General features: G+C 56.2%; 1 protein-coding gene across 1 annotated transcript in view; it reads right to left on the bottom strand.

Moving 5' to 3' along the window:
- Nucleotides 1-8318: 8318 nt before the first annotated feature.
- NISCH (nischarin) overlaps nt 8319-25883 on the bottom strand; it is a 28235-nt gene continuing 10670 nt past the window's right edge. Inside the window, 9 exon segments of the mRNA XM_078874245.1 lie at nt 8319-9200; nt 14839-15000; nt 16013-16355; nt 17435-17613; nt 19591-20227; nt 20631-20759; nt 22378-22563; nt 23786-23854; nt 25334-25495. Coding sequence (XP_078730371.1) covers nt 8341-9200; nt 14839-15000; nt 16013-16355; nt 17435-17613; nt 19591-20227; nt 20631-20759; nt 22378-22563; nt 23786-23854; nt 25334-25495 — 2727 coding nt within the window. The 3' untranslated portion in view covers nt 8319-8340.

Here is a 25883-nt window from a genome sequence, read left to right as displayed (position 1 = left end):
GGTGATGGTGGTGGTGGTGGTGTTGGTGGTGATGATGGTGGTGGTGATGATGGTGGTGTTGGTGGTGATGATGGTGGTGGTGATGATGATGGTGGTGGTGATGATGGTGGTGTTGGTGGTGATGATGATGGTGGTGGTGATGATGGTGGTGTTGGTGGTGTTGGTGGTGGTGATGGTGGTGATGGTGATGGTGGTGGTGATGGTGGTGATGGTGGTGGTGGTGGTGGTGATGGTGGTGGTGGTGGTGGTGATGGTGGTGGTGGTGTTGGTGGTGATGGTGGTGTTGGTGATGATGGTGGTGGTGGTGGTGTTGGTGGTGATGGTGATGATGGTGGTGATGGTGGTGATGATGGTGGTGGTGATGGTGGTGGTGATGATGGTGGTGATGGTGGTGATGATGGTGGTGGTGATGGTGGTGGTGATGGTGGTGGTGGTGATGGTGGTGGTGATGGTGGTGATGGTGGTGATGGTGTTTGTGGTGGTGGTGATGATGGTGGTGTTGGTGTTGGTGGTGTTGGTGGTGTTGGTCGTGATGGTGGTGGTGATGGTGGTGGTGATGGTGGTGGTGATGGTGGTGTTGGTGGTGATGGTGATGATGGTGGTGGTGATGGTGGTGGTGATGGTGGTGATGTTGGTGGTGGTGGTGATGTTGGTGGTGATGGTGGTGATGGTGATGGTGGTGATGTTGGTGGTGGTGGTGATGGTGGTGGTGATGGTGGTGGTGATGGTGATGGTGGTGATGGTGGTGTTGGTGGTGTTGGTGGTGGTGATGGTCGTGGTGGTGGTGATGGTGGTGGTGGTGGTGGTGATGGTGGTGGTGGTGGTGGTGGTGATGATGATGGTGGTGTTGGTGTTGGTGGTGTTGGTGGTGATGGTGGTGGTGATGGTGGTGGTGATGGTGGTGGTGATGGTGGTGGTGATGGTGGTGTTGGTGGTGATGGTGATGATGGTGGTGGTGATGGTGGTGGTGATGGTGGTGATGTTGGTGGTGGTGGTGGTGATGTTGGTGGTGATGGTGGTGATGGTGATGGTGGTGATGTTGGTGGTGATGGTGGTGATGTTGGTGGTGGTGGTGATGTTGGTGGTGGTGATGGTGGTGGTGATGGTGGTGGTGGTGGTGTTGGTGTTGGTGGTGGTGGTGGTGATGGTGGTGGTGGTGTTGGTGATGTTGGTGATGGTGGTGGTGGTGGTGATGGTGGTGGTGATGATGTTGGTGGTGATGGTGATGGTGGTGATGGTGGTGTTGGTGGTGTTGGTGGTGGTGGTGATGGTTGTGGTGATGGTGGTGGTGGTGGTGGTGGTGATGGTGGTGGTGGTGATGTTGGTGGTGATGGTGGTGATGGTGGTGTTGGTGGTGGTGATGGTCGTGGTGATGGTGGTGTTGGTGTTGGTGGTGGGAGGAGGGCACACCAGAGTGGAGCAGTGCGAGTGGAGAAGCAGAGAGAGAGAGAAGTTGTGGTGAGTAGGTGGTTGAGTTGCTGTGATGAAGTGTGTGGTGGTGGTGGTGGTTGACCACAGTGGTGGTGGTGGTTGACCAGTGGTGGTGGTGGTTGACCACAGTGGTGGTGGTTGACCACAGTGGTGGTGGTTGACCACAGTGGTGGTGGTGGTGGTGGTTGACCACAGTGGTGGTGGTTGACCACAGTGGTGGTGGTGGTTGACCACAGTGGTGGTGGTGCAGTGGTGGTGGTGGTGGTTGACCACAGTGGTGGTGGTTGACCACAGTGGTGGTGGTTGACCACAGTGGTGGTGGTCGTGGTTGACCACAGTGGTAGTTGTGGTGGTAGTGGTTGACCACAGTGGTGGTGGTGGTTGACCACAGTGGTGGTGGTGGTTGACCACAGTGGTGGTGGTGCAGTGGTGGTGGTGGTGGTTGACCACAGTGGTGGTGGTGGTTGACCACAGTGGTGGTGGTGGTTGACCACAGTGGTGGTGGTGCAGTGGTGGTGGTGGTGGTTGACCACAGTGGTGGTGGTTGACCACAGTGGTGGTGGTGGTTGACCACAGTGGTGGTGGTGGTTGACCACAGTGGTGGTGGTTGACCACAGTGGTGGTGGTTGACCACAGTGGTGGTGGTGGTTGACCACAGTGGTGGTGGTGGTTGACCACAGTGGTGGTGGTTGACCACAGTGGTGGTGGTGGTGGTTGACCACAGTGGTGGTGGTTGACCACAGTGGTGGTGGTGGTTGACCACTGTGGTGGTGGTGCAGTGGTGGTGGTGGTGGTTGACCACAGTGGTGGTGGTTGACCACAGTGGTGGTGGTTGACCACAGTGGTGGTGGTGGTGGTTGACCACAGTGGTGGTGGTTGACCACAGTGGTGGTGGTGGTTGACCACAGTGGTGGTGGTGCAGTGGTGGTGGTGGTGGTTGACCACAGTGGTGGTGGTTGACCACAGTGGTGGTGGTTGACCACAGTGGTGGTGGTGGTGGTTGACCACAGTGGTGGTGGTGGTTGACCACAGTGGTGGTGGTCGTGGTTGACCACAGTGGTAGTGGTGGTGGTAGTGGTTGACCACAGTGGTGGTGGTTGACCACAGTGGTGGTGGTTGACCACAGTGGTGGTGGTGGTGGTTGACCACAGTGGTGGTGGTGGTTGACCACAGTGGTGTTGGTAGTGGTTGACCACAGTGGTGGTGGTGGTTGACCACAGTGGTGGTGGTGGTTGACCACAGTGGTGGTGGTGGTTGTTGACCAGTGGTGGTGGTGGTGGTTGACCACAGTGGTGGTTGTTGACCACAGTGGTGGTGACTGAGACGAACCGAGTCCTCAACACGGGTGGAGGAGTCACCGAGTGAAGTTCACGGGAGCGGCAGCCACCACGGGGGTCGTCGCAGCGACAGAAGCGCGACGAGGAGGCGACTGACTGCCTGTGAGCGAGCGACTGGACCAATCAGTCAACCGCGGTGGCTAGGAGATGTTCACTACCTCGCCTGGTCTACAGGAGGTCGTGGGTTCGATCCCGACTCTGACGCCTGCTGCTGTATATTTGGAGTTTGCGTGTCTCTCTCATCATCATCACGGTGGCTTGGAGATGTTAACTACCTCGCCTGGTGTGCAGGAGGTCGTGGGTTCGATCCCGACCCTGACGCCTGCTGTATATTTGTAGTTTGACAGTCTTTCTCTCTCATCGTCATCACGGTGGCTAGGAGATGTTAACTATCTCGCCTGGTATACAGGTCGTGGGTTCGATCCCGACTCCGATGATGCTTGCCGTACATTTGGAGTTTGCGTGTCTTTTTCTCTCATCGTCATTAAGGTGGCTAGGAGATGTTAACTACCTCGCCTGGTGTGCAGGAGGTCGTGGGTTCACTCCCGACGCTGACGCCTGCTGCTTTGTATTTGGAGTTTGCGTGTCTCTCCCTCTGCCCGTGGCCCCGTGGATTTTTCTCCGGGGTTTCCCTCTCCATTTAGAATCAATATCACGCGTTTGGAGTATTTGGCTGCTAAATATGTCCACGTGATGATGATGATCATAAGCCACGATCATTCGTGATCGCCAGCGTTATAACGAGGAACGGGTGCTCCGCTATAACGCGGTTTGCGAACCGGTCCATGACGGACTTTCTGGGGCTGCGCCACCGAGCGGTGCAGCGATACGGTACGCGGAACGATACACTAACACGGCGGCGTACCCTCAAGTTAGCTGTCCCATCTCACCACGTGTTGTGTGTAGTAGTACGTCACGTCTCATACCACGTGGTGTAGTAGTAGTACGTCACGTCTCACCACGTGGTGTGTAGTAGTAGGTCACGTCTCACCACGTGGTGTGCAGTAGTACGTCACGTCTCACCACGTGGTGTGTAGTAGTAGTACGTCACGTCTCACCACGTGGTGTGTAGTAGTAGGTCACGTCTCACCACGTGGTGTGCAGTAGTACGTCACGTCTCACCACGTGGTGTGTAGTAGTAGTACGTCACGTCTCACCACGTGGTGTGTAGTAGTATTACGTCACGTCTCACCACGTGGTGTGTGGGGGCGATTAGCCCCCAGTGCCCCCCCCCCCTCTCTCGGATGGCCCCCCACTCCCCATCCCATCCTCCAACCTCCTGACCAAGCAGAGGCCACACAGCTCACGGATATTTGCATCGGCTTACATTTTATTTTATCAACGAATACATTCCAGTGCAAAGTGTCCATTCCTTCTGTGCAATACATCACTGTGTTTTTTGATATCGTGTTTGATAAACGTGGCAAAAGGAAAATATACATAATCTTTGAACTCGCCCGTGTATGCGTCTCCTGCTGACGAAACCACGAAAACGGGCTTGTTCCACCTTTACAGAGCATCATCAGCATCATTGGCTGTTGTGTCGGCATTAATAGCAGCAGCAACAGCAATTGAAATCAACAGCAGCATGAGCAGAAGCAGCAGCATTGGCAATTGTGTCGGTTTGGCAGCAGTCGCATCGGCGGCATGAGCAGCAGCACCTGAAAATTATCACGCCGGCATCCGCAGCAGAATTGGCAGCAGCAGCAGTAGCACCGTCAACAACCACCACCACCTCCATCATCATCATCATGAGAAGCATAAGCAGCAGCATCACCACCATCATCAAAAGCATAAGCAGCAGCAGCATCACCACCTCCAACATCAAAAGTATAAGCAGCAGCACCATCACCACTACCATCAATACGCATGAGCAGCAGTAGCAGCGCCATGAGCATCAAGAGTCACTTGGAACTCAGTCTCAAATATTTGTCTTTATATTTGACCAGTTAAGACCGACTGAGCTCTTCGCTAGGCGTGATGTGGCCACAAATGATAGCTCAACGAAGTGGCTTGCCATCAGGTGGACATTCATCGCAGCCAAATACTCTAAAAAGCGTGATGATGTTGATTCTAAATGCGGAGGGAAAAAGCGGAGGACCCAGAGAAAAATCCACGCGACCACGGGGGGCAGAGAGAGACACGCAAACTCTGAATACGCACCAGGCGTCAGGGTCGGGATCGAACCCACGACCTCCTGTGTACCCGGCGAGGTAGTTAACATCTAGCCACCGTGGCACCCCAGAACCTCGTCAGAAGCTGAGAGGGGGGCTCAATGAGGGGGACAAATAGACCCCCTCCAAAAGGGGGGCCTACATTGACCCCAGCAGCCAGGCGACGTAAAGACGCGGGGGGGGGGGGGGGGCTACACACACACACACACAAAAGTCAAAGATCCCCCGTATAGCCTGTAACAGACTATTAGGACAAGTGCTGTTTGCGAGCATCTATGAAGGCCGGCACGGCACACGAGGGGGTGGGTGGTCAACACCACGCCCGGCCGCCTTTGTCTCCCCGGTGGCGATGTTGTTACACACCGCACCAGGTACTCATTTGAGGCCGAGTCGACCAAGGAGAGGCCCAGGACCGGCTCAGATAATCGTCACCGGTGTTGGCCGTGAGTGGGAATCGAACTCGGCCCGCCAGGTTCGTAGCGCAGCGTAGCGCTGACCGCTTCACCACCGCTCCCCGTTACGCACACACAGACAGACACACATAGACACACACAGACACACACACACACAAGACACACACACACACACATAGACACACATAGACACACACAGACACACATACACAGACAGTCACACACATACACAGACAGACACACACACACACACACGACTCATGTACAATTACAGCGCAGAATGCATTTGCACAGCGCAGAGTCTGAACGCGACTGAATTCCAAGAGGCTGCAGGGCCCCGCGGGGCCACTGGGGGCCACTGGGGGCCCCTGGAGGCCCCTGGAGGCCCCTGGAGGCCCCTGGAGGCCTCGAGTGCGGCCCCCGACGACACACAAAGACGATGCCGCTCGTAGCTCATGGCGAAACGTCGTGCTCGGATTGTAAATGTTTGTGGATTTGCTCTCCAACACACAAGCGGTGTGGTGCTGTACTAGTGACGAATTGGCACGTTCTGTTTACGTGACAAACCTTACGGGTTGGCTGCGTCGTGTGGTGGCGGGTTTAACGACACGATTATCCATCAAACAGGTTTCATGGGTGAGATCACCGTAAATATGTAAATGTGTCATTAAACTCGCCACCACCCAACACAGCCAACTAGTAAGGGTTGTCACGTGAACAGAACGTGGCCAATTCGTCGCTAGTACAGCACTAACCGGTGTGTTGGAGAGCCAAGCCGCAACATATACAATTTGACACGTTTATATTTACGTGATCTAACCCAAAAACACCCTGTGTTATGGATGGTATTGGTCGCGAAAGCCCCAGTGCGTGTTAAATACACAAAGAGTGAACACACCACATCATGCTGCTCTCTAACCCCCAACGGTTTCAAATGGTGTGGCGGGCATTTTGGCCGATGTCTTATCGGCGAAAGTGGTGTCCCCCCCCCCTACTCCCCCCTCTGAAAGTGAGTGAAGAACACCGCTGTAGACAACCAGTTCGCACGCGTGCTTTGTAAACACAGAGAGGCAGTCATAGGCAAGGGTAGGAGGGTAAGGCCTTGAGGCTGGACTTGCCAACAGAGGCAGGGAGTGGACAGCACGGATAGCTTGGGAGGGCGGTGGTGGCGGTGGTGGCGGTGGTGGCGGTGGTGGCGATGGGGATCTCCACATCAACGGGGCAGGGGGGGCTACGACAGATGTCTGGTGCGAGAGGTTGGGTCAAAGGCTACGCGGGAGTGTTTCTGGCCCGCGTCTTGATATCCACTGCTACCCTGTCTGACGAATGCCGCTGCCGGGCTTGAAGGTCAAGAGGCCGACGTTTCCGTTCCATCTCCGGGCGCGGGCAGATCAAACCACGTGGGGGGATGGTTGGGGGGGGGAGATTGTTAAATCCGCCGCCTTCCCAAGGACCCCCCCCCCTCCGCCCACCCTCCCCCACAGCGCCTCCGCCGCCCGCCCAGCAGGCGACGCGGGTTCACGCGGCCGGCAGGTGCCGCGTGCCGCCCACGGGGCAAAGAGCGGCCGGCCCCAGCGCGCTGCCGTGGCCTCCGCCTGGCCGGTGGTGCCGCGGGGCTCCAAGGCCGTGTGGACGTGGCCCCGTGGGACGGCCGCAGACAGGAACGACGCCGCGCGCGCCAGTGAGCTGGCGCCGCCGCCGCCAACTCTGGGCGCGCTCCGCACCAAACGCACGCCGCCCTTGCCCTCAAGAAAGGGCCCCCCCCCGCCGCTGACAGTGAACGTCGCTACCCACCGTTGCCCATCGCTCCTTTCCCCCCCTCGAAAATGGCCACGGACAGACGGACGCGGTGGTGGAGTCATCGCGTTGTCGTTGAGAACGCGTCGAGGGTTCGGCGTCGTGGCCTCGGAGAGAACGGAGGAACCACCACCGCTGGGGCTCTCCTCTCTCAGTCACTCTCCTCTCTCTCCTCTCTCTCAGTCTCTCTCAGTCTCTCTCTCCTCTCTCTGTCTCTCTCAGTCTCTCTCCTCTCTCTCAGTGTCTCTCTCTTTTTTTTTTTACAGTTCGACCATTCTTTATTGACAGGCACAGGCAGAGAGAGAGGAGAGGGGTGGGATGGAGTCTTCTCTCCACTCCCCTTCACGCCATGAACTCGTAGGGAATGGGCTCCAGCAGCTCCGGTGTGTTGTTCTTGGTGCTGACGAAGTGAGCCACACGAGGTTGGGCTGGCTGGCGTTTCAGGGTCACCCACTTGCCCGCCAGCTTCGCCTTATCCTCTCTCTCCAACGCAGGCCCCTTCCGCCAGCGGTGGCCCGACCAGGCAGTCGCAGGGCTGCACCTTTAACTTGCTGACACTGCTCCGAGCATCAAACGCGTCGACCCGAAAGCGCCCCCCCCATCCCCCCGCCCCCCCACCCCCACCGCGTGAGTCCGCACCGTAGTCCGGTCGTGAACATCCCTCCCTGCCGGTCCCAGGCACTGTGTGTTTGTTGTTGGTTACCGACACCGCTGGGAACTTTGCCGGGCCGCGGTTGAGACCGGTGTGAGATGGAACTGTGACCCCACTGAGTTTGAAACCCCGGGGGAGTCTGAAAACCAGAGTCTTCAAACTCCCGCGGTACAAATATTATAGCAAATGACTTCCTCCCCTTACCGCTCACCCTCTCCCCGCCGTCACCGGAATTTAGAATTAGCTTTGGCGGTTAAGCTACCCTCGCGGTGGGGTCAAGAGGTGTTCAAGTAACACACAGCACATTCTGTGGGGTTCAAGATGCAATCTCACACTGGCCAATAGCACCGCTAACACCTAAAGCGTCAAACCAGAGTTGTTAAAGACCGTCGGCCGCTGGCGCCCGTGTGAAATTCAGCGTCCGCCTGGCACCAGCGGGGTCAAGTTAGTGGTCAGCACCACCGCCTCCCCCTCCTCCCTCCTCCTCCTCCCTCCTCCTCCGCCACCTCCACCTCCTCCTGCTGCTGCTACTGGCGTCACGAGGGCAGCAGCCGCACGGGCAGTTCGTGCGCGTGCACGTTCCGCCAGTGATGCGCCAGCAGCGACACGAGACGCTCCCTGCCGGCTGTGCTGGGCGCACGCAGCAGCCAACGCTCCTCCTCCCCCTCCTTCGCACCACCACCACCATCGCCACCACCACCACCACCACTCCCGTCGTCATCGTCGTCATTGTCACGGCTTTCTTCTCGTCGTACGCCATCGGGAGTTTTACTCTCCTGCGCGCCGCTTTGTTGTTTGGCAGGCTTCTGCTGCTGTTGCTGCGGCCGATCGTGACTTTTCTTTTGCCGACTCTTTTGCTGCTGCTGCTGCTGTTGCTGCTGCGGCTGCTGCTGCTGCTGCTGCGGCTGCCGCAGCTGCCGCGGCCCCCCCCCGCTGAACACGAGCGCCAGCGTGTGCGCGCAGCCCTCCCGCCCCTCGAGCCGCGCCAGCGCCGCCACCCTCCGCACCGCCACCGCGCCAAAATGCGGGCGCGGTGCGGGCGCCTTGGCGAACGGCGGCAGCGGGTGACCCACGGTGTCCTCGCTGCACAGGCAGAGCAGCGCCGGCGTCAGCACCAGCGACCTCGCCGCCCCCGCCGCCGCCGCTCCCGCCTCCCCGCGCGCGCCGACGTCTTGGAACACGAGCAGGTAGAAGAGGAGGCTCGGGGGCAGCCGCGGAGACGGCGAAGAGGGCGGGCGGGGCGAGGAGGGCGAGGAGGTGGAGGACGAGGACGAGGAGGAGGAGGTGTCGGGGGAGTCGGCCTGGCTCACCGTGAAGAGGAGCTCCCCGATCAACTCTTCGTCGGGGTACACGAAGGAGGTGTGGCTCGCGGGACCGGCGCTCCCCCCGGGACCTGCTGCGGGGCGCGGAGTGACGGGGGAAATGCATCAGAGCAGCGACAACAACAGCAGCAGTGACGACGACGATGTCGACGGCCGTCATTTGTATTCCACCGTAGCACGGGCGCGTGCAGACGCAGACTTAGCGCGGAGAGCCACAGACCTAGGGCATGCGGGAACAGAGAGACGTGGGCGACAACAACGTCAAAGAACAGCCGTTAACCATTCCATTCCGATGACGTCTGTGTCCGATGACGTCCGTGTACGTCACCGGTGGTGTGACAGTCAACTTGCCCGGAGCGTCGTTCTACTCTGGGGATGTTCACAGCTTGCTGGGGCTACCCCACTCACCTATGCCTCTACACTCTGACTGTGTACTCACTGTGTGTACTCACTCTGTGTGTACTCACTGTGACGTCACTGTACTCTGTATGTACTCACTGTGACTCTGTGTGTACTCACTCTGACAGTGCGTGTACTCACTCTGTGTACTCACTGTGACTCTGTATGTACTCACTGTGACTCTGTGTGTACTCACTCTGACAGTGTGTGTACTCACTCTGTATGTACTCACTGTGACTGTGTGTACTCACTCTGACAGTGCGTGTACTCACTCTGTGTACTCACTGTGACTGTGTGTGTACGCAGTGTGTGTACTCACTCTGTGTGTACTCACTGTGACTCTGTGTGTATTCACTGTGACTCTGTGTGTACTCACTGTGACTCTGTGTACTCACTGTGTGTGTATTCACTGTGTGTGTACTCACTGTGACTCTGTGTGTACTCACTCTGACGGTGCGTGTACTCACTCTGTGTACTCACTGTGACTCTGTGGGTACTCACTCTGTGTACTCACTGTGACTCTGTGTGTACTCACTGTGACTCTGTATGCATCGACTGCAATGCATTTTCCAACTCTGTGGCGCAGCCGTTAAATATTGAGGGATCGTCTTTAAACGTGCAGTGCCTACAGGTTAATTCGTAATAATAAAAATAATAAAAATGACGAGGTGTGACCTTGCAAAATAACAACTTGAATTTTTGAGTTGCACCCTAACACGCAGATTCACAAATGCATACCAGGTTCTCGATTGTAGTGGATTCATGGTCTCAGCCCAGCCACAATGGTTTACATAGACCAATACAAATAAATACATCGATTATTTTTAATTTTACCAGGTAAGGCCCACTGACCAACGTAGCTGTTCTTCAGAAGCGACCTGGCTATACAATATGATGGTCCAACAAAGTGGCTTGTCAAAGGGAAACGTATAGCAGGCAAACACTCTAAACGCGTGACGTCGATTCCAAATGTGGAGGGGAAAACCGGAGGACTTGGAGAGAAATCCACACGACCACGACGCGAACACGCAAACATATACAGCAGGCGTCAGGGTCGGGATCGAACCCACGACCTCCTGCGTACCAGGCGAGGTAGTTAACATCTCCTAGCCACCGTGATGATGATGAGAGACACGCAAACTCCACATACACAACAGCAGGCGTCAACGGTCGGGATTGAACCCACGACCTCCTGTATACCAGGCGAGGTAGTTAACATCTCCTAGCCACCGTGATGATGAGAGAGAGAGACACGCAAACTCCAAATATACAGCAGCAGGCGTCAGGGTCGGGATTGAACCCACGACCTCCTGCGTACCAGGCGAGGTAGTTAACATCTCACCACAGAGAGAGAGTGACACGCAAACTCCAAATATACAGCAGCAGGCGACAGGGTCGGGATCGAACCCACAACCTCCTGCATACCGGGCGAGGTAGTTAACATCTCCTAGCCACCGTGATGATGATGACAGAGAGAGACACGCAAACTCCAAATATACAGCAGCAGGCGTCAGGGTCGGGATCGAACCCACGACCTCCTGCATACCGGGCGAGGTAGTTAACATCTCCGAGCCACCGCGTTGCCAGAGACCAACAGGCCTACATAGAAACCCACAGACCGAAGCCTTCACCACACTGGTCAGTGGCGGGGTTAGCGAACGGGGAGTTCCAAGGCCAGCTCAGATATCTATCACCGCACTGGGTCGGCGTCTTGTCCGCTGCCGATTTGCCGTGCCGAACCGGAAGGCGAAAAAACCGTGATACGGCGGCCTCGCAAGAAGACGTCCGAATCGGACTAAGCAGGGCCAGGGGCCCGGGGCCGACGGTGCGTTCGTTGCGGCGCATGACGCGAGAGCCACGACCCAAGCGCGGCTTCGCCGTGTAAACCTGAACGCGTCGGGGGGAGTGCTCGTCGCGAGCGATGTCAGCGGCACGGGTTGACTCCTGCAGTGGAAAAACAACCCTTGGGGGGCTGAGCTGAGCTGCGCCGGGGTGCCTCGTGCGCGCGCGGGAACACGCAGGTACACGCAGGAACACGCAGGAACACGCCAACACAGACGCACGCTCGTCGCTATCATTATTATCTCATCGAGCGCACGCATCCTGTCACATGACCTCCCGCACCGCCCCCCCCACCGCCCCCCGTGGGGGATCTCATGGTTTTTGTAAAAATGTGTTGCAGGCACAATGAAAGCAGCAGCAGCAGCAGCAGCAAAAACAACAACAACAACCAACAAGGATTGACCATTCCCAGCGACCACCATCACACCCCCACCCCACCCCCCACAAACCGCACCACCACCATCCCACCCACTCCTCTCCGGGCAACACAAACTGGCCAACCCTACCGGATTCACTGGTCGGCTATCAGGCTTAAACCCTCTAACCGCACACCACCACCACTACCACCACCTCTACCACCACCTCTACCACCACTATCACCGCCACCACTACCACCACTATCACCTCCACCACTACCATCACCGCCACCACTACCGCCACCACTATCACCACTATCACCTCCACCACTACCATCACCGCCACCACTACCGCCACCCCCACCACTATCACCACTATCGCCTCCACCACTACCACCACCGCCACCACTACCGCCACCGCTATCACCACTATCACCTCCACCACTACCATCACCGCAACCACAACCACTATCGCCACCACCACCACCACCACGATCACCGTGACGACCATCACCAACACCACCCTGACGAACCCCCCCGACCCCCACTACCACGGCCGCCACCCTCCCCCCTTCCTCGGCCGTGGGCAAGTGGGACAATGAATCTGTCCTGCCGGGCTTCCTGTCGGCAGTGCGAGACCGGGCGCAGTCAGCACGCATTGCAGCGCGGCTGCTGACGTAGACGTCTGCAACTTGCGAAGGTGGGAGGGGGGGAGGAGGAGGCGGGGGGCGGGTGGTGAGACGAGGGGTGGGGGCGGTGTTGGCTGGTTGTGTCGGTGTGTTAAGTGAACGGTTACGGCGTTTGTTTTTTTTGCCCGTGCGGCGAGCGTGGCCATTAGACGCGTGCGATGATTGATTCGGTGAACTGCGAGGCCGAGATAGTCGCTCGCCGCCGATGTAGGACGTGGTGGCTGGGAATCCAGCCTGCTGGAACAAGTAAACTTAAGAAATAAAAAAATAATAAAAATAAAACATAATAAAATAATTCTCACGACGTTTCGGCCACAACGCAAGCAGCCGTCCTCAGGTGAAGACCAGGTCTGTCGGGGAGACAGCGTCTTCACCTGAGGACGGCTGCTTGCGTTGTGGCCGAAACGTCGTGAGAATTATTTTATTATGTTTTATTTTTATTATTTTATTATTTCCATTCTACGTGACTTTACCGAAAGAACCAAGAAGATGAATCCCTGCAGTCACGAAAGCTTTAAATCAAAATTTAAACTTAAGAAGTCAACACTATCGTCAATAATGATGTGGCCTCAACAGAAAATATACATTCACATTGTCAATGTTCAGATTGTAAATGTCGTGGCTTGGCTCTCCAACACACCGGTTAGTGCTGTACTAGTATACTACACTATACACTACACTACTATACACTACACTATACACTACACTACTATACACTACACTATACACTACTACATACTACACTATACACTACACTATACACTACACTATACATTAGCGCTGTACTAGTGACAAATTGGCACGTTCTGTTTACGTGACAACCCTTACTAGTTGGCTGTGTCGGGTGGTGGCGGGTTTCACAACACATTTATATTTACGTGATCTAACCCAAAGCCGACGTGTTAAATAAATTCCTGTGTTTCACGAATAACGTGATGCCATGTCTCTTTCCCTTCAAGCCCACGCACAGAGTGACACCGATAAACGTGTTGGTTGTCACGTTAACCGTGCTCATGCAACGCCGCCAACGCAGCAGCGTCGCACAAATAATTTGAGTTGAACCAAGGCGGCCAGTTTGAAAACGCAGCACGCTAACCACTGCGCCAACGCTCCCCGCTGTGCTAATAAAGCCTGCCAGCAAGGCACGACGATTGCTGTTTGCGATCCCTGTTGAGTAATTTGCGGTGTAACTATATACACATTTACGACAAACTTAGCACACAACTCAATGGCCTTCTCATTTCAGACGACGTCGCGAGCATCTCAGACGCCCACCGAGGCCCAGTGGATGGCGCCTAGCACTAAAAATGATATACTATTACTAAGCCATGCACCACTGGATAAACTTCCCCTGTACATGAAGCAGTCCCCCTCCTTCACCTCCTTCCGTTCCTCTCTCAAAGCCTCACCACCTCTTCTCCCTCGCCCATTGCCTTCCTTTTCCCTCCCCTCGCCCCCTGCACTCTGTCCCGTCCCTCCGCTGTAGCCCTTCTGTGACCCCCACGTGACCCCCAAGTGACCTCTGTCACGGTCACTCATTCTTTTTCGATTTAAAGCTTTCGTGACTGCAGGGATTCATCTGCTTGGTTCTTTCGGAAAAGTCACGTAGAATGGAAATAATAAAATAATAAAAATAAAACATAATAAAATAATTCTCACGACGTTTCGGCCACAACGCAAGCAGCCATCCTCAGGTGAAGAACAGGTCTGTTGGAAAGACAGCGTTCTTCACCTGAGGACGGCTGCTTGCGTTGTGGCCGAAACGTCGTGAGAATTGTATTATTTATTATGTTTTATTTTTATTATTTTATTATCTCCTTTCTACATGACTTTACCGAAAGAACCAAGAAGATGGGTCATTCATTCCTCAGCATTGTGCGTCTGCCATCTAAATCACTCGATTGCCGTCACCGCTTTTAGAATACGTACACAGCGCCTTGAGCTAAGGCGCTCTATCAATATATAAAATGAGAAAAGACAAGATGCACTCGCAGGAACAACCACGGCGGCTTGACGGGCGCACGCCGCAAAGCTCTGCAACAATTCATAGAACTGATAACAACGATAATGATGAAAGCTTATATATAATGTCATTTACTTGATACAGCAAGCGTGCTGTGACGTTTCCACCTGAAGACGGAAGCTTGTGTTGCCTCCGAAACGTCGTGATTTTTATTCTATTTTTATTTTACTTTTATAAATTTTTATTTTTTACCTACGTGACTTTACCGAAAAAACCCAAGAATATGAATCCTTGCAGTCACGAAAGCTTCAAATCTAGAAATATATAATGTCTTTCATTATACAATCCCAAGACGCTTAACGTCAATGGCAATGAAGTGGCTATGGTGGTGGAGGGGGTGGGGTCGCGTGGAGGGGGGGACGGGGTCAGGTGCGTGTGGGTGTGGGGGGGGTTCGTGACGTACCGTTAGCGGCGCTCAGGTAGGGCTGGTAGAAGTCATTCTCGAGCGAGTCGGGGAGGGCCGGGGAGGCGAGCAGCGAGAGCGCGCACGTGAGCTCCGTCACAAAGTGGTGCGTGCGCACGCTGTCCCGCGTCACACACGCCACCACGCTCTCCGCCTCGCGCCCTGCGCACGCACGCACAGACATCCCCCCCCCCCCAACATCGTGGTGAAGCAGGCTCCGTCTGAGACCGTTGGGGGCAAGTGCTGTGAGCGAGCGCATGTTGATGAAGGACGTATGAGCGGGTACCAGAAGTCGCAACCCGGTACCCGATACCCGTACCCTACCCGATACCTGGCTACCCGTACCCGGCTGGGTACGGGTAGCCGTTTGCGACCCTGGTGCAGCCGGGTACGGGTATGGGTAAGGAATCAAAACCCGTTTGCGACCTCTGGCAGGTACATATGCATGTATGGCAGTAATGGTAGTCGTGGTGATGATGATTGGTGGAAGCGGTGGTAACAATTATAATCGTGGCGGTGATAGTGGTGGTGATGATGACGCTGACAATGAAAGTGACAATGATATTTGGCACGAGCGATGTGTGTATGTATGTATGTATGTTGAACTCCTATCGCACCGTACGTAGCCAACCGTGCGAATCGGAGGTGCGGGCGGGAAGGACAACAAACGAAAAGCAGTTCTAAAGAAATGAGTTTTCAATCTAGATGATGATTTAAGAGTGCATGGCTCCCAGGGGTTTCCTGATATCGGAAGGAAGAACGTTCCAGACAGCCGCAGAAGCATATCTGAAATCGCGCGGTGCAGTGACCGTCTTTGTTCGACGATAGGCCAAAACTTGGGTAGTGTGGCCCGTACTGCCACGCCCGTTGTACACCACACCAGGTATTTGTTTAAGGTTGAGTTGACCCATGGGAGGCCCTGTACCGGTTTCAGATAATCACCGGTGATGTAACGCAGCGCACACGTCAGTGCTTTGCATGAGATCACACGACAGGACAACGAACCGAATGTGATCCACCGCACCATTCAACCCCAAACCCCACCACTCCCCACCACGCCACAACCCACCACAGCATCCCACCGCACCCGACTACACCACGCCTCACCAGACCCCACCGCCACCACCACCACTCGACTACCATCACGTCACGATCCACATCACCGAACCCTTACCCGACAGTCGGAAGTGCTGATCAAAGAGCCCCATGTGCACCGCCATGAGGTCCTGGAGGCCGATGGCCACGCACCGCCCCCTCCGTCCCTCCTCGTCCTCCTTCACCTCCTCCGCCTCTTCCGCCGCCCTCCCGCACAACCAGGCGGTTTGTCCCACCCACCGCCACGACCCCGCACGGCCACCGCCGCCGTTGCCCCCCTCCTCCTCCTCCTGCTGCGTGACCGGCGTGACGACGTAGATGGCGGAGGACGAGAGGAGGACGCAGGCGGGGAGCTCGCGGTCGGGCTCCGCGTAGAACACCACGGGGCTCCACAGCGCGTGTCGCAGCTCCTCCTCGGAGCTCTAGTCACCGGGCGAGAGGTTTGCCGAGCGACGGTTAACCCGTCGGCGTTTGCGCTGTCCTTGTGCCGTTTGCCTTTCGGCGGCCTTTCGTCGACAGCACCGGTGAGACTAAGTCCAAAAGGAGGCTGTCTTTGGTGTAGGCCAATCAGTTTCAAACATTACCAAAGCATGTTAGTTTGCATTTTTTATCACAAGCATTTGCGGTTAATTTAGTCTTAACATCGATGAATCATTTCATGAATCGATGGTTACATCCCGGCCCTTTCCGTGAGTGAGTCAGATCCACATCCGAGCGAGTGGTTGCGCAACAATGATCCCGCGTTTAGAACCAGTGTGTGTGTGTGTTTGTGATGATTTCAATTGCTGGTAATCATGGTGCTGTCAGCTCTTGCAAACGACGGCTTCATTAATGAACAAAATGCACAAGAATCCCAAACGCATTCACAGGATATTAAACGGCGCATTGTTCATGGTCGTAACGACCAATCGTGGTCGAGCAGATGCGCCGTGAGTGGTAACGACGCGACCGGTTGCGCGGAAGCTTGCAACCGATTACGCGGAAGCTCGCAACCGGTTGCGCGACGGCTCACAACCGGTTGCCAACACGTTCACGTGCAAGCAATTCAGGCTGCGTACCTGCAACCAAAAAGTTGTGTAACCGATCGCTCAGGTGTGGACGCGGAATTACACAACAGGTCAACGGTGCGCGGAGAGAGTTTGGGGCAGAGGTCGCAAACGGGTTTTGATTCCTTACCCGTACCCGGCCGCACCAGGGTCGGAAATAGGTACCTGTACCCGTACCCGGCCGGGTACGGGTACCCATTCCCTACCTGTACCCGTACCCTACCCGAAATGAGTGACAAACGGCTACTCACCAGTGACTCACGGCCTACCCGTACCCGTACCCGGCCGCAACAGGGTTGCAAACGGGTACCCGTACCCGTACCTGGCCGGGTACGGGTAGCCGGGTATCGGGTAGGGTACGGGTATCGGGTACCCGGTTGCGACCTCTGGTTTGGGGTGGCAGGGGGATGGGCAAGGGGGGGCGGAGGTGGCGGGGGAAGCGCAGTGCCCCTCACCTGCGCCAGGTGTGTGCGGAAGTAGACGTCCAGCTGGGGACCCGTGAGGGCAACCATCGTGGCAAGAGGCTCTGGCAGGGGCAGCAGGTACGAAGGGCAGGACTGGGCAGGGCTGGGCTGGGCAGGGCAGCTAGGGGCAGGGCAGCCAGGGAAGTCGTCGGACGGCGTGCTGACCAGATCTGAACAAAAAATTGATGTCCGTTTTTGTCGCGAATTCCTCTTTTGCATCACGTGACAACCAGCACCGTGGAGACTACTTGGTCTCATAAAGCAATCACGGTTGGTGGGCGCAGTGCCCCCAAAAAGGCCCAAGTTGCCAAGCAGCCAGCAACAAACAGCACAGTTGAAGTCTCAACAGACAACACGTGTCTTGGACTGAGCCAGGTTATCGTTGCTGTAAGAGCTTGGGGGAAGAAGAGATGATGGCGATGACGACGGTGGTGGTGGGAGGAGGTTGATTTCAGAGCAGGGTAGTGTGAGGGGAGAAGCAGAGAGAGAAGTGACTTGCGGTGTGGTGAGTGGGCGAGTGGTTGGGCGAGTGAGCGAATGGTTGGGCGAGTGAGCGAGTGGTTGGGCGAGTGGTTGGGCAAGTGGTTGGGCGAGTGAGCGAGTGGTTGGGCGAGTGGGCGAGTGGTTGGGCGAGTGGTTGGGTGAGTGGGCGAGTGGTTGGGCGAGTGAGCGGGTTAATAAGGGAGTGAGGGAGTTGTTCGGTTGAGTGAGCGGGTGTTATTGTGACCTGCAGTGTAGAGTCATTAAAACAAAGTCCAAGTGATTTCCTTCTCAAATGAGCATTCAGGAAGTACTCAAGCATAATAGAGGTTTTTTGTTGGGTTACATCGCGTAAATATATAAATGTGTCATTAAACCCGCCACCACCCGACACAGCCAACTAGTAAGGGTTGTCACGTAAACAGAACGTGACCAATTTGTCACTAGTACAGCGCTAATGTATAGTGTAGTGTAGTGGTATAGTAATGTATAGTGTAGTGTATAGTAGTGTAATGGCATAGTAGTGTATAGTGTAGTGTATAGTGTAGTGTACTAGTACAGCACACCGGTGTGTTGGAGAGTCAAGCCACAACATTTACAATCTTAGAACGACGTTTTGCCAGTAATTAGAGCTAGCTTCATCAGGCGTGGTGGACACTACATGTGGTGGACACTGCCGTGGTGGATCACGGCTCACGGTCGACGCTGGTATCGTTTGTCATCCCAGGCGGTACCGACCAAACGAGCTACGTTGATAGTTTCGGCCCCGCTCACTAATGACGGAACAACAACAACAACAACTAAGAAAACTCAACGATAAAATTATAAAATAAAAAAAAATTATTTCACAAATTTCAGCTCAACTTCAGCACAACAGAGAATTCAACGTTTTTCAGTTCGATTGGCGTACGCACACAAGGTGGGACCACGGACCCACTACGCTGGGCAAGCCGGTTTAATCGCCCTTGCTTGGGGCGGCCTAAAGCCCTGCACCCAATCCCTGGATCTCCGCAGTGCCCACTCAGCATCTCCGACACGGCCATTGTGAACTCCGGTGGCCAGAAGCAGCTATTGTTGCCGCTTTCACGTGATTACAAATCAGAAAATTAGCCGAGGAATGAGTTTCCGATGACAGCTCCTGACGAGTCATGATGGGGGGGGGGGGCCTTCCAGAGGGTGGCAAACAAGAGGAGGAAGTGTGAGCGGAGAGTAAACAGGACGCCCGCTCTCGGCGGGGACAACGCGCCGTCAACATTCTGGCCGCGAGGGCCTGGTTCCGGCGTAAAGGTTACCAGCAGCAGCAGCAGCAGCGCAAATCACCACCACCGCGGCTGCGTTTAAGCTCAAATATCTGTGACAACGCGAACAGCCGCTTGGCATTTTGGGTCGTTGATTAAATGAGATAAATAAATATATCACCACCGTTATCAGTATCACCACCAACAACAAGCCATATGACCGTTACCAACGTCACCACAACCATGCACCATTATCACATCCACAACTGCCAGCGTCACCACCAACACCACAAATAACACCACCACCATCACCACTATTGCCAACCGCCACTATGACTGCTATTGCTGCCATCGCCACTATAGCAATCGGTATCGCCGCCGCCACCACGATCACAAGCGCAACCGGTTAGCGAACGCGCTCCCACCCACCTGAGCAGCTCCCGGCTGAGCCGACCGACGTCACGGCGCCGTCGGTGCTGCCCGGGGCAGGGCAGGGGGCAGCAGCGGCCGGTGGTGCGGCGTGAGCGGCGCGAGCGACGCCGCCGCACGGGGCAGCGTAGACATCGCACAGGGCAGAGTCGGCGGCGGCAAGGGCAGCAGCAGGCACATCGGGGGCAGCGGAGTGCAGCCACCGGGAGGCGGCGTCCGTGGCATCGGCGGCGTCGACGCCGGCGGTGGCGGCATCACGGCGGCCTTGGGCGGGGAAGGAGCTTCGGGGTGGACACGAGGCAGGGTGGGCGAGGTCGCCCGTGCCGACCGCGGCTTTGCGATCGTCCGTCAACGAGCCGCCCGTCCCGGGACCGACCGCCTTGCCCGAGTCCGCCCCCGCGGTGGAGTTGTTGGCGTTGGCGTTGCTCGCCCTGTGGTTGTGCGCGTCGGGAGTCTTGGGGGGGTCCCTAGAGGGGGCCGAGTGGGGGGCCGCGTGGGGGTGCGGAGCGGCGTGGGCCGGCACCGCCGCCGTGGGGGTGGCGCCGCGCCGGCAAGCGTCGCGAGACTTCTGCAGCGCCTTGAGGACCTCCACCGTGTCCAGCTCCTTGCGCGAGGGCGCCACCCCATCCAGACACACCTGGCGCGGGACACACAGCGGTGGCGTCGGTGGTAGCGGTGGCAGCAGTGGTGAGTGTGATCGTGGTGGTGCTGGTGGTATGGATGTTGAACTTCTTTCGCACCGTTCGTAGCCAACCGTGCTCATCGGAGGTGCAGCAGTAATGGTGTTGGTAGTCATGGTAGTAATGGTTATAACTGGTGGGGGTGGTGGTAACGATGATGATAGTGGTGGTAACGATAACACTGACGATGATGGCACGAGTGATGTACGTATGTGTGTACGTACGTAGCCAACCGTGCTAATTGGAGGATGCGGGCGATAGGACAGCAAACGAAACATAAAAATCAGTTCTAAAGAAAACTACGAAAATTTTCATCAAGATTTAAAAGTGGGCAACGGCAACGAGCCCCTGACCCCTGACCTCGGCCGCGCGGTCTCCGGCGAGCGCGAGGGTCCGCGTGCGGTAGTCCGTTGTGATGCACACCGGGTTGCCGCTGAGCGAGAGCCGCTCCAGGCAGGGCAGCCGTGCGACGTGCCGCACCTCCTCCATCTGCAACGCGCCGCCACCGCTGGCGTGAGACAGAGGTCCACATCGCATCCTCCATCGTCTGCCCCGCACACTCGGACGCCCTCGTCCACCTGCCCACACCTGCCCACTTGCCCGCCCGCCCGCTCTTACACCCGCCGCCTACCTGCCCAGCCAGCCTGGCCCTGTTACATTTAATGACAGTAAAAAAACATCGAGTTATTATTATTGCTGCTGCTGCTGTTGCAAAAAAATCGGTAATTTTCCCACAATTTTATCCCGATTGTGGGGTCAAGGGTCGGGCCACGAGACGAATTGTCCACTTGGAAATCTCGCGAGGCAGCGCGACCCTGCATCAGCATCATCGACGTCATCGTCGTCATCATCATCGTCGTCGTCGTCATCGTCGTCATCATCATCGTCATCATCGTCATCGTCGTCATCGTCGTCATCGTCGTCATCATCGTCGTCGTCGTCATCGTCGTCGTCATCATCGTCATCGTCGTCATCAACGTCATCGTCGTCATCGTCGTCATCATCGTCGTCATCGTCATCAACGTCTACGTCGTCGTTGCCTGAGCTCTGTGGTCCTTCGTCGGGTTGTTTGGCCAACTCTATTCGTGACGAGTGCTTACACATCTGGGAGGACAGCGGAGTTCCTGGAGAAAACCCACAGGTGCTAGGGGAGGGTAACACTCAATCCCCGTACAGCAGCAGAACAGACAGAAATCAACCCACTTGCTGTACTGCCACATTCCGGACAGCTGGGAAGATGGCGACCTAGACGCGCACGGGGGTAGGGAGGGAGTTTCACGAGTCCGTGCTCGCGGTCCACCGACCACCTCCACAGTGCCGGCTTACAGGACACGTGCAGCGATGCAGCACCACCAGCGGCCGCTCTGACCGCTGCTGCGTGCGATGAAGAGGTCGCAAACGGGTTTTGATTCCTTACCCGTACCCGGCCGCACCAGGGTCGCAAACGGGTATCCGTACCCGTACCCGGCCGTACCCGTACCCTACCCGGCCGGGTACGGGTAGGATATGGGTATCGGGTACCTGATTGCGACCTCTGGGATGAAGCCATGTTGCAGGCGCGGGTGGGTTGATTCTAGGAACTTGAATTGTGAGAAGAGACAAGACGTTGGGAAATGAGTGACAAACGGTTACTCACTAGTGACTCACGGTCTACCCGTACCCGTACCCGGCCGCACCAGGGTCGCAAACGGGTACCCGTACCCGGCCGGGTACGGGTAGCCGGGTATCGGGTAGGGTACGGGTATCGGGTACCGGGTTGCGACCTCTGGTGCGATGTGGAGGCAGCGTGGGTTGGTTGATCACCCGCGCACATTCGTGAAACTCCCTCCCCACTTCCCCGCGGCGCGGGTGCCTCGGTCGCCGTCTCACGCCTTGCAGCGCAGCAAGTGGGTGGGGTTGATTTCCATCCGTGTTCCATCTGTACGGGGATTTTGCGTCGTCGCCACCCCAAGCAGCTCACGTGGCTCTCCTCCAACCACTACTCCTACTGCTCCGGGTTTAGCAAAAAAACATCCCTGGCGGGCCCATCAAATCTCCCTTGGGTAACGTAACAAACAAACAAAAATCGCTAAACAAATTCCACATTCCTATGCCGGGGCTCGGTCACCTGCTCGACGCCGTTGTGGGACAGGTCGAGCGCTGCGAGGGAGTAGAGCTTGGCGAGGCCGGCGAGGTTGCGCAAGGCGTTGCCGGCGAGGCTGAGCGTGCGCACGTTACCCAGCGTGCCGTGCAGGCGCACGCACGCGCCCACACGGTTGTGGGACAAGTCCAGGTGCACCAGGCTGTAGAGGTGCTGCTCACGCCCAGCCAGCGGGCGCACGGGGAGAGGGGGGAGGGGGAGCCATCAACAATGTAGGACCATCTTCTTGGTTCTGTCGTGACTTTACCGAAAGAACCAAGAAGATGAATCCCTGCGGTCACGAAAGCTTTACATCGAAATGTAGGACCACACGGAGAGTTTGGGCGATTGTCAATGTTGGGGCTTGATGCCTCATCTGCTCGTTTGTGGTGTATCGCATGCCTCTGAATCATTCTGTCACTCACTCTCTGAATCGTTCTGTCTCCCTCTCTCTCTGAATAATTATTTCTGTCTGCACCACTCTCTCCCTGAATCACTCTCTCTCTCTGAATCAGTCTCTTTCTCTGAATCATTCTCTCTCTCTGAATCGTTCTCCCTCTAAATCATTCTGTCTCTCTCTCTGATTCATTATTTCTCTCTGCACCATTCTCTCCCTGAATCGTTCTCTCTCTCTGAATCACTCTTTCTCTGAATCATTCTCTCTCTCTGAATCGTTCTCTCTCTCTGAATCGTTCTCTCTGAATCGTTCTCTCTCTGAATCATTCATTCTCTCTGAATCCTTCTCTCTCTGAATCGTTCTCTCTCTGAATCGTTCTCTCTCTCGGAATCGTTCTCTCTGAATCTCTCTCTGAATCGTTCTCTCTCTGAATCATTCATTCTCTCTGAATCGTTCTCTCTCTGAATCATTCTCTCTCTCTGAATCGTTCTCTCTCCGAATCATTAATTCTCTCTGAATCGTTCTCTCTCTCTCTGAATCATTCCCTCCGAGTCATTCTCTCTCGTCCCCAGGAGTGTATACAAACCGTGCGTGTTACACATCCTGAGTTAAACATTTTTTTTACGAAAGACCAAGATCCCAAAATGGAAATGTTTTGCCATTATCAAAGTATGACAAAGTATGAACAAATAAGAATCGGTTGTACCCTTTCTGTCAATACAACAGGAGGTGTTAAGATGTTTGAACACCAAATAGAAACCTTTTGCAAGGAATCATGCCCCCCATGTAGCCTGTAACAGAGTGTTGGGGCAAGTCCTCTTAGCGAGTAAACATGAAGGTCGGAATGTCGCACCGAGGGGGTGGCCAGCACCACGCCCGGCCACCTTTGTCTCCCCGGTACCGATGTTTCCGCACAGCATTGGGTACTCGTTTTAAGGCTGAGTCGACCTAGGCGAGACGGGGCGGGCAGGGCGCTGCGTGTGACGGTGTGCGTCAAACCTGCAGATTCGCAATCTCCGTGATGGCGTTGTGACTCAGGTCAAGAAATTCCACTTTGGGGATCAGTTTCTGCAACACAAAGTAGCGCATTTGTGGTCACAAAACCCGTCACTGTGAACCTCAGTGGACACCTAAAGCTCTATAATGCAAAGTGACATTCGGAGGGAGTTGAAGCCTCCCATAAACCACGTGACTTGTGTGTGGCCACCCCCTCCCCTTCTCCCCAGATGCCGCTCCTCCTCCTCCTCCTCCGTTTCAACTCCCTTCTGCGCCATCCTTCCTGCTATGCTCTCTCACTCTCTTCCCCCCCCCCTCCATCATCATCAACACCCTCCCCTCAACGACAGCTTAGCACAGTCATTCCTGCTCCCCCCCTCCTCCTTCCCCCCTCCTCCTCCTCCCCCCCCCCTCCTCCTCCCCCCCCCCCCTCCTCCTTCCCCCCCTCCTCCTTCCCCCCCTACTCCTCCTACCCCCTCCTCCTCCTCCCCCCTCCTCCTTCCCCCTCCTCCTTCCCCCTCCACCTCCTCCTCCCCCCTCCTCCTTCCCCCTCCTCCCCCCCACCCTCCTCCCCTTCCTGCCCAGAGCTCCGTCTTCCTCACTGCTGCTCATCTTCAGCCGTGCCCTCCTCTCTGCCCCGCCTTGGGGGACTTCCCTCCCAGCATCCCTTCCCTTCTCATCGCACCTCCGATTAGCACGACTGCCTACGTACGGTACAAACCAAGTTACAGGTACACACACGCATCTTGCCGCCCCCCTCCCCCCACCCGCTGTCTGCTGCCTTTTTGCCCAACTGCCTCCACTCCCCTTGAGCCACGGTGACTAAAGTCTCCTAACAACGAAATCATCTCCTCGCTCTTGGCATTCTTCCCGTTCATGTGGGGCCTGCCTTCCTGGTTCCCCCTCCTCCTCTCTCTCTCTCCACGTATTCCTGTCCTGGGTCATCGACACGGTCCTCCCGCACAGTCCTCTCTGTTGTTGTTGTTGTTATTGTTGTTCTGCTTGTTTACACAGGAAGGCCTCAACTGAGTCTCAACCCTCGTTTTCAGGAGGGTCCTTCCAGGTGTTTGCAGTCGGGAGCGATGTTGCGGCTGCTGCTGCTGTGTGTGACCCCAATTGAGTAATCTGCAAGTCGCTTTTGAGCAGTGGGATGTTTGGCTGATACCAGTTCCACTGTGCGTTTTTTTTTCTCACTATGGGAGGAAACCCCTGCAGAACAGGAGAGAGAACATACCAACTCTATAGAGAAAGTCTGCAATCGAACCCTGCTCGCTGTGAGGCACAACCACTGCGCCACCCTGCCGCTCATATCCCCGATATCTGAATACCTTTCATCTGCAAAAGCGCAAACTTGAAACCCGTCCCCAACGTGCACGCAGCAGTATTTGTGGCGACCGTGAGCAGCAGTTGCTAGCAGAGCGACGAGGAAGGGGCTCGGCTTGACGGCGAGCACGAGCGGCACGGTTGGCTACGTGCGGTGCGACAGAATCCCGGCGGGCACACGCGACAGGGCGAGTGGCCGCGCGCCGTCTAGCCGCGGTCGCCGCTCACCACCGCGTCGTCGATGCGGGAGATGCGGTTGTGGGACAGGTCCAGCGTGATTAGGGACCCCCAAGGGGGGAGCTGCACGCTCAGCAAGTGCTCCCCCTCTGCAGGGCCCTCGCCCTCCACCACCCACTCGCCCGCCCCCAGTCCCTCCGGCTCCAGCACATCCTAAAGGGCGGCAGTGCGTTGCGGTGGGGGGGCGGGGGCAGGGCCACAACACATCACAACTCGCGCTCTTCTGACACGGGTGTTGTTTTATTTTCGCGGCGACTTTCAATTTGCAACTCGCGCAGCGTTCGCTGACGGAGGGGAGGCGGGAGGAAGAGAGAGGGAAGAGAGCAGGAAGGAGGAAACAAAAGTGAGCTGCAACAGAGGAGGAGGAGGAGGAGCGGCGTCTGTTTTCAGAGGGGCCGGGGAGAGGGGAGGGGGTTGGCCACACACAAGTCACGTGGTTCATGGGAGGCTTCAGCGAGCTCTCTATCGTCACTCGCCCTCGCAGGGAGGGGACGACAGGCGAGCGGGAAGGCAGCCACGGGATGAGCACAGCTCTGCTGTG

The sequence above is a fragment of the Lampetra fluviatilis genome, chromosome 38 (genome assembly GCF_964198595.1).
Source record: "Lampetra fluviatilis chromosome 38, kcLamFluv1.1, whole genome shotgun sequence".
NCBI lineage: Eukaryota > Metazoa > Chordata > Hyperoartia > Petromyzontiformes > Petromyzontidae > Lampetra > Lampetra fluviatilis.
Note: the sequence above shows the minus strand (reverse complement) of the source record. Positions and strands in the feature narration are given on the sequence as shown.